Source organism: Anoplolepis gracilipes, chromosome 4, assembly GCF_047496725.1.
Source record: "Anoplolepis gracilipes chromosome 4, ASM4749672v1, whole genome shotgun sequence".
NCBI lineage: Eukaryota > Metazoa > Arthropoda > Insecta > Hymenoptera > Formicidae > Anoplolepis > Anoplolepis gracilipes.
In genome coordinates this window covers 1852658-1862094 of record NC_132973.1, presented here as the reverse complement: position 1 = coordinate 1862094, position 9437 = coordinate 1852658, and the positions used below count along the sequence as shown (strand labels likewise).

The 9437-nt window shown below is 27.5% G+C and overlaps 2 protein-coding genes across 3 annotated transcripts; both read left to right on the top strand.

Annotated features, from left to right (window-relative positions):
- Positions 1-4: 4 nt before the first annotated feature.
- On the top strand, positions 5-4515 carry LOC140664902 (cGMP-dependent 3',5'-cyclic phosphodiesterase). Of its 2 annotated transcripts, none has more exons than XM_072890520.1 (12): positions 5-429; positions 747-863; positions 1351-1598; positions 1675-1784; positions 1854-1993; positions 2067-2253; positions 2372-2553; positions 2633-2817; positions 2909-3173; positions 3299-3586; positions 3666-3811; positions 3935-4515. In XM_072890520.1, the coding sequence occupies exons 1-12, from the start codon at positions 328-330 to the stop codon at positions 4164-4166; spliced, it is 2202 nt and encodes a 733-aa protein (XP_072746621.1). In that variant the 5' UTR covers positions 5-327; the 3' UTR covers positions 4167-4515. The 2 variants fall into 2 exon arrangements, with proteins under 2 accessions (XP_072746621.1, XP_072746622.1); XM_072890521.1 differs by lacking the exon at positions 5-429 and adding an exon at positions 560-582.
- A 2405-nt stretch (positions 4516-6920) lies between these two features.
- Smn (survival motor neuron) lies at positions 6921-8989 on the top strand. The gene is made up of 6 exons (XM_072890223.1): positions 6921-7159; positions 7471-7647; positions 7732-7846; positions 8000-8300; positions 8363-8433; positions 8839-8989. The coding sequence occupies exons 1-6, from the start codon at positions 7106-7108 to the stop codon at positions 8898-8900; spliced, it is 780 nt and encodes a 259-aa protein (XP_072746324.1). The 5' UTR covers positions 6921-7105; the 3' UTR covers positions 8901-8989.
- Positions 8990-9437: the final 448 nt, after the last annotated feature.

The window sequence follows — 9437 nt, the reverse complement described above, 5'->3', positions numbered from 1 at the left end:
ATGTAAAATCGCACGCGATTTCTGTTTATCAATAGACACACAATCAAAAACGCAGTGCAGTCGTGTATCGAATATCGACGCATTATTACAATCAAATTCGCGGAGATACGTATTCACGCTTGACGTACACGTGTGTATACTGTATACGCATAATTAACTTTATAAGTCCGATATCAATTAATGTTAATTCACGCGGAAGATCATGGCGAGACTGTCAACGTCGAGGGATTCTCCTGCGATCGTTTCAGCCCCGGCGAGTCATATCACTTTTTGAAATGATTACGAGAGATACTCGAATGCGGACTCTACTAGATCCAATTCCTCGAAATGAGCTCCAATTTAATTGCCGATCCGGCAAAGATCCTCTCTCTAATCGAGGAACTCTGCGATCTACCGTATACGGAGGTGCAACGACGGCTGAACAAATATGTACGTATGTATACATATATAAATATATATGTATACATATTATTATATATATATATTATTTATAATCGTGTCGTATACATACAATTGCGCCGCGGATCCTCACGTTGGAACGATCTTTGAATGATCGACACCGTACGCGCTGATTGACCAATAGTAACGAATGGTTATAGACGTCTGCTAGATGACGTCTGTCAGACGTCTGTCTATAAGCAGCTGATTTTTTTACAATATATACATGCAATTGAATTTACGATTGTATATAATTTTTTTTGGTAGTCATTTGCATTCCTTATTAATTTAATTTAATTTTCTTTTAGGTGCAGAATGCAACAAATGCGAAACTAGTCTTTCTCATATCAATACTGGTAGAGTCTGAGGAAATGATTATTCATGTGATTGGCGAAGAAATTCTGGACAGAGAATTGAGATTCCTTGTAAGTTTCTCCTGCAAACGTTTCCGACAAAACTAAAGGATATTAAGAGGGTATTTAAATAATCTTAATCAAGTGATCAGAAGTATCTGTAATATAGAGAGCATAGAAAATTTTTTTTTCATTATATATATATGTAGCATTTAGAAACACATTTGTTATTTATATATCAGTGTCACATATCATGTTATCATAGCTAGTCATTAAAGTTGTGTACTTTAATTGATTACAAGGATTTTTGATAAAATTATGGATTAATTTTTTATTATAATTTTAATAAGATCTTTGTAAGATGAATATCATAAGATATCCTTTTAAATTATTTGATATTTCTAATATAAAAATAATTTGTTCTGTATCCTATTTTTCTAAAAATAATATTTTTAATAATATACATTTTTTATTTGATATATAAATAATATTTTTAATAATATATATTTAATATGTAGATGTTTTGCAAATATAAAAGAAAAGAAACTTTGTTTTACAGATACCAAACAATGTTTTATACGAGGCTGTGATAAGTAAAACATCATCAGTTTTGAGCGTTGCAAAACTTGATGAAGAATTATTGAGATATATTAATAGAATAACAAATGCAACAGCACAGTCCCTCTTAACAATTCCGATACAACATCCTTTTAAACGTTATACAGTTTTACTTGTATGCCTGGTAGATTATACGGATGGAGAAGAAGCTAGGCATGCTTGTACAGAAATAGTTCAAGAATGCTTTAGGTATTGTAAAAAGAATTTATTGCGCATCACAATTGTTAACAGAAATGTCTAATGCATTTAAAATAAAATCCTGCAGATTTTGTCTCGGATATTTGCTTAGTTCATTACGTTGTTATGAAGAGACTCGTGTGAAACAACAATGTCAAAATTTATTAGCTGTTTCCAGAAAGCTCTTCACACATTTAGGTATGATAATTATGTTTTTAAATATATAATCTACATGTTTCTTATTTACCTTTTATTTCAAATTTATAGGGGATTTTTCTGATCTCTTGCGTGAGATTATGGCAGAAGTCAGAAAATTAACAAATGCAGAGAGATGTTCCTTATTTCTTTTAGACCCTGATCAACAGGATTTGGTTGCAAAAGTATTCGATGGCATCTCCACGAACGAAGTAAGCATAGTTAGTTTTATACACATCGATTGAGAAGGTATCAATATTCTATACATAAATGATTTGTTTCTAGACTGTAAGTGAAATGAGAATTCCTATTGGGCAAGGTATAGCTGGTCATGTTGCAACTACTGGTAATTTACTTAACATCCGAGATGCCTATAATCATCCCCTCTTTTATAGTGGTATTGATGAGGCAACAGGATTTAAAACTAGAAATATCTTGTGTTTTCCAATACGGGATGAGAAAGGCATTGTTGGTAAATTAGACGTATATTAAATTGATTAAGCATAAAACTATATCACAAATTAAAATTAAAATAAATTAATAAAAATATGAAAATTGTAAAAATGTTATATGAGATTCTCATATTTTAGGAGTGGCTCAACTGTGTAATAAAATAAACGGTTTATATTTTGATGCCTTTGACGAACAAATCGCGACAGCGTTTAGCATCTATTGTGGTATATCAATAATGCATAGTATTGTTTATAAAAAGATGCAGGATGCTCAAGCTCGAAATAAGCTTAGTAACGAGATAATGATGTATCACATGAAGGTATACATTTGTCATAATACATTTTATAATTGAATATAGAATAATTATTATGCATTCATAAAAGAAAATTTATTTCTAGGTGGAAGAATCTGCTGTGCAAGCATTGTTGAATTGTAGGGATGATCACAATATTAAAGATTTTAATAAATTTCACTTTAGTCCAAGGAGTGTACCTTACAAACATATGCCTTGCTATACCATTAAAATGTTCACAGATTTATCTTTTCTTAATTATTGGAGAATTAAAATGCAGACACTTGCAAGGTATTAATATATCATATAGATATATTATTTATTATATAAACAATAATCTATTAAAAATATATGTAATAACTCAGTATAACATTTCTTTTAGGTTTATATTATATGTTAAGAAAGGTTACAGAGATGCACCTTATCATAATTGGACACATGCATTTTCTGTCGCACATTTTGCATATCTATTGATAAAAAACATGCAACTTATTGAGGAAAATTACATGACACCTCTACAGGCGTTGGTATTTCTTGTATCATGTTTGTGTCATGACATAGATCATAGAGGAACTAATAATTCATTTCAAACTCTGTGTGGTACTGTATTAGCAAGCCTTTACAGCTCAGAGGGTTCGGTTATGGAGGTAAAACAGGACATCACACATATATATATATATATATATATATATATATATATATATATATATATAATATTGAGTTAAATTTAGTTTAAAATAAAAATAAATTTATTTATCTTTCTCTTTAATAGAGACATCATCTAGCACAAACAATGTGTATTTTAAACACTGAAGGTTGCAATATATTTGAAAGTTTGGATAGTGACGACTACAGCAAAGCCTTGGATTTGTTGAGGAGCAATATACTTGCAACTGATTTAGCTTCTCATTTTCGTAGCATAAATAAACAAAAGCAAATGATATGTGATAAATATAACAAAGATGACGCAAAACAACTAAAGTTGTTATTCGAAATGCTTATGACTTGTTGTGACCTTAGCGATCAAACCAAAGATTGGAAAGTTTCAAAAAAAACAGCGGTAAATATTGTTTATTTGTTAACATCCGAATCTTTTATAGACTCGTAGTCTATAAATAAATGATAATTTTCTACATCAGGAACAGATATTTGATGAATTTTTCTCGCAAGGAGATCTAGAAAAGAGCATGGGCAACGCGCCTGTGGAAATGATGGACAGAGAACGTGCATCTATTCCTGATCTCCAAATACAGTTTATTACTAATCTAGTCATTCCTCTTTTTACGTGAGTGTATTCAATAATATGTTTCTTTCAATGTTATATATTTTGTATTTATTATATTTTATATTTATATTATATAATATATATCATACAATTTTTTTAATATTACATAATTTCATATTTTAGTAATCTGTCATTACTATTCCCGTCGGCACAGCCTCTCGTTCATATATTAGAATACAATCGTTCCTTATGGGAAGCGGCTAAGACCGTATTTCAGAAATATTCTATGCATGGAACAAAAGGTATAGACATTTTGCTTGATCCCAACTTTGAAGACGAAGTACTTAAAGCGTTTGCTCAAGGAGGTCAATGTTCCATGGAAAATTCTGATGAGTGCAAAGGAGGCAAAGAGTGATGATGCTTAAAATAACATTTAAGAAGAAAAAAATCAGGATTTAATGACATTCAACTTGAAATTTTACATATAAGAATTTTGGTACAGAATGATAACAAAAATGTTTTATTCATAATAACATTATGCAATAGATGTGATAGACTTTTTGGATTTTATACTATATAAAAATCAATTTTGCAGATTGATGTAGCTTTTTTAAAGATCTATATCTAAAATTAAGCAATTAAAATTAAAATGTGATTTTAAAAGCAATGAGCTAATTAAATAATTCTATTTATATAATTCAAGTATTTAAATAAATAAAAAAACCAAAATTATTAAATGTATATTACGCACTGCCAATTTTAATAATTTATATTGCACACATTGCATATTATTAAAATAATTGTTATTATTGAAATAATATCAAATTTAAAATGTTGATCCTGATATAATTTATTATTTATTAATATATGCAGATATATTTATCAGCGTATATATATAAAATCGTGTTACAAATAAATTATATGAATAATTACAATTTATTCGTTATATGTTCCATTTTTATGTATTCTGCAAATATATATATCATTGATGACAATTTAAATGTGATGCAAATTAAATAAAAAGTGGTGTTGTGTTTATATATATATATTAAAAATGTACATATGAGTAATTAATTATATAGTAAATTAAAATTTAAAAAATTGTCAAGTAATAAATATAATTCTGAAATTATTCTCTAATTTTCATTTTTATGATAATTAGGCAGTTCTGATTTTTCTTTAGTTTTAATAGAGAAAAACTTGAAGGCTGAGACAGGCCAAGCGCTGCCGTTTTTCATACGACGCTAATTCCTCTCAATATATTAACGCCAACTGGATCCATTTCAGAATCAACAAAACTACATAGCTAGATCTATTTTCCGGTGCCACGGTAAAACCAGTTTTGATTCATGTTCGTGGTAAATCTATAATTGTGGATTTAAAAATACGCAAAAATATTATGGATTTATTAATATATTTTATTATATATTATTTTAGCTGCGCGTAAACTTTTTCATTTTAATATATATGCTGTAGATAAATAAATACATAATATTAAAAAAATTAAAATTATTTTATATATACATATGTAGTATATAAAAATATATATGTGTAATATATATATATAATATATATTGCGAGATGCTAAATGTATTGCGAAGAATAAGTATAAATTTGATATATTTTATTAATACACAAAATGAAAATCTAAGATGATACAATTATTTATATTTTGGAAGATTTCTATTTTTCACAAATAATCATCGTTAACACCATTGATATAATTTTATTATATCAATAATTTGTTAGGTAATTTATAATTTTCGTTTGTTGTTAAACAATATGTTTGTTCATTATAATAAATGTAATACGAAAATAGAATCGTTAATGCAGTTCGTATACACAGCAAATAATAAAGATTGCTTTAATTATAATACTTTTACGCATTATAAATATTGTAATCTCGTTTCACGTGTACACGCTTTAAAGCGCGTTAAATATATCGAATAATAATATCATTTTAGCTAAGAAATTTTATGTATTTCAGAATTACTTGTTGTATATATTTCAATGCGTCAAATTGTATCACATAGTATAATACGTATTTGTAACGCGCACGCGCGAGCGAGAGAGAGAGAGAGAGAGAGAGAGAGAAAGAAAGAAAGAAAGAAAGAAAAAGCATGGCCTTCCTTCTCCTTGACGTCACGCGTAGTAAGAGAGGGGAGCCGCGTACGGCGTACGTGACTCATGACAGTTGTGCGTCATTCATTCCGAGTCTGGCGTTCGGCGGGCGTACGGTGCGCACGTGCTTTTACGTGAAACGAGATTACAATATTTATAATGTGTAAAAGTATTATAATTAAAGCAATCTTTATTACTTGCTGTATACGAACTGCATTAATGATTCTATTTTCGTATTACATTTATTATAATGAACAAACATATTGTTCAACAACAAACGAAAATTATATTAACAAATTAATGATATAATAAAATTATATCAATGGTGTTAACGATTATTTGTGAAAAATAGAAATCTTCCAAGATATAATTATAATTGTATCTTTAGATTTCTATTTTATATTAATAAATATATATATATATATATATATATATATATATATATATATATATATATATATATGTAAATTCATACTATAATATTCCTCACAATACATTTAGCGCCTCGCAATATATATTACACATATATTTTTTATATAATATATATATATATATAAAATAATTTTTATTTTTTTAAAAGTATGTATACCTAATATTATTTATCTACAACATGTATTAAAATGAAAAAAGTTTACGCGCAGCTAAAATAATATGTAATAAAAGATATTAATAAATCCATAATATTTTCGTGTACATAGTTTCGTCGGTTCTAAAATGAACTCAGTTGGCGCTATCGCACACAAAATGCATAAACATATAGCATAAGATTGTATGGATCAATAATGTAATATTATGTAAATCAATATGTTGACTTAATATTCGATGCTCGTTGGTTCATACGATCCTATGCTATGCACATGTAGCTTACGCATTTTGTGTGCGATAGCCCTAATGATTGCGAGAAATTAGGGTGAAATCACATGGTGCGGAATAGAGAGTATGTTATAGAAACAGCCAATCAGAGCTTGAGTAGACACTGCGGCAAATTTCTAATTGGTTGTTTCTACTCGACGCACTCTCTGTTCCGTACTTTTATGTCGCACCATGTGATTTCAGCCTTAGTGTCGTATGAAAAACGGCAATGTGAGTTGTGACCTCTCTCAGATTTCTGTCTGATTTTATATAGTGCAGAAAGTACAAATGTAAAAAGGTTATATTTACAAATTAGAAAAAATGTAAAACACCTTGACGCCGCAATGACAAGTTTTTGTTTAGCTTAAAGTCGTAAACTGTATGTTAGATAAAATGTCTGACGAAAATGTGCTGTTTGTGAGGGGAAATGGAAGCGTACGTAAAAAAAAAAAAAAAAATATATACATATAAACAGAGATACAGAGATCTTATGTATCTATACCGAAATTAAATATTCTTTTCTGTTCCGATTTTATATAATCTCTTTGAACGTACTCCAATACTTATTTAATTTTAATGTTCAAAGTGTATAATAAAGTTTAATTGAAAAGAACGGAGTAATTAATAATTTGAAGAAACAGTTAACTTAACATTCTCACTTGATTTTTGTCAAATTTTGTGGAAATTTACAGTAATTACAAAATAAATACAGTAATTATTATAATAAATATAAAAATAATTTGTAGACAAGTGGAGATGAAACTCTTTGGGATGATACAGCATTAATACAAGCATATGATAAGGCTGTAAATTTAGCCAAAGAGGAAGTAGCAAAGCGCATTGCTATGGATGCTCCTAGCCAACAGATGACATCGAAATCACAAAATTCTAAACATATGGATCATACAAAGAAGACTCTCAAGGTAACATTCATATTTATTATTTATCATCATTTATGATATAGGACAGAATATATGAAAGGTTTGCTTTTTACTGTTGTTTTATAGAAATGGTCAGTTGGTTCTCCTTGCCGTGCAGTATATTCAGTGGATGGACAAGTTTATGAAGCTATTGTATCAAAGATTCATGAGAGTTCTGGCATGTGCACAGTGAAATTTGTTGGTAATTATTCTTTATTAAAGTAATATAATTCTGTATATCATATTTTTATTTTTATTCTAATATAATATTTGAAAATATTTTAACTAATATTAATATTAATGTTATATTATCTGATAATACAATTTATAATAATTATTTACTATTTTATTGCAGGATATCAGAATTCACAAAAAGTAGAACTGAGTTCTCTTTTGGAATCAAAAGGATTGCAAAGTCAAAATGCTCAGGAGGAAGATGCATTAGCACAAAATCTTAATGAAGAGGCTATAGATTCTGACATATCTACCTATTTTTCTCAACAAAATTTCAAAGAAATCAAAGATGAAAGGATGGATTATGATATAGAGAATTCTACACCTTTAAAAAAAAATTTTATGCCTGAACCTGGACATTTTAATAGAACAATAGATGCAATGCCACCTGCGCCACCCTTACCACCACAATTGATGGCTAAGTAAGTTGAGAATTTAGAAATATAAGTAATGAAAAAGTAATAATAATAATAACCATTTATAGGTTACCCGAGACTGATGCAGATGCATTATCCAGTATGTTGATGTCATGGTACATAAGTGGGTTTCATACAGGTAATTATTTAAATGTTTAATGTCAGTTTGTTGGTTTATATTTATCTATTTAATATCTAATTAATAGAGAATATTAGTACAATATTTTTTTAACTGAGTATTTTTAGTCAATTTTTTTAACAAAGTATTTTTAAAATCAATTTTTTTGTACCAAATATGTTTAGTCAATTTTTCAATGTGAACCATTAAAATCAGAAGTTGTTTTGTATAAAAATTCTGAAAGTATAAAATATTATTATTTACTTTCAATCAAGATTTATTTTAATGAAATTGCAATTTAAATTTAATTTAGCTAGCAAAAAATTTATTATTGACTAAAAAAAAGATAGTATTTAATCAAATGTTTAGTATGGAACAAATAGCTTTAAAATAACACAAATATTTCTAATATCTGTAATTGTACAGGTTATTATCATGGATTAAAACAGGCTAAAATCAATCAACAGAAGAGAAGAAATTGTCACTAGTCTGTTTTTGAAGTTTTTCTATAGGATTCAAAACTTTTACGTTACACATTGTATCAACAAATTTGCATGAATAAAACTCTATATACTTATTTTGTAGATAAAGATATTTATTCATATCTAAATTTATCATTAATGAGTGCTATAATGATGTAAAGTGTTATAAAAATTTTATATCATTTGCGCGTTGCAAAAAGAAAAATTTATTTTTACTATTCTTCATATATAATATTTAAAGTAATATTTATCCAACTTTTTGAAACAATGTATTTTAGTAGATATTAAGGAAACAAATTGATAGAAAATTTATAAAAAAAAACTATATATACAATTATCTAATTAATTTAATGAAATTTAATGAAATTAATTAGATAATTGTATTATGTAAACAGATTAAAATGGAAATCTTGAAGGGAAACCAGAGTAATTAAAATGGAAATCTTATGGGTTTTCTAAAGTACTCTCAAAATATCACATCATTTCGTAGAAAAAAAAATTGACTAATTAATCTAATTATTATATAATATATCATATCTATTA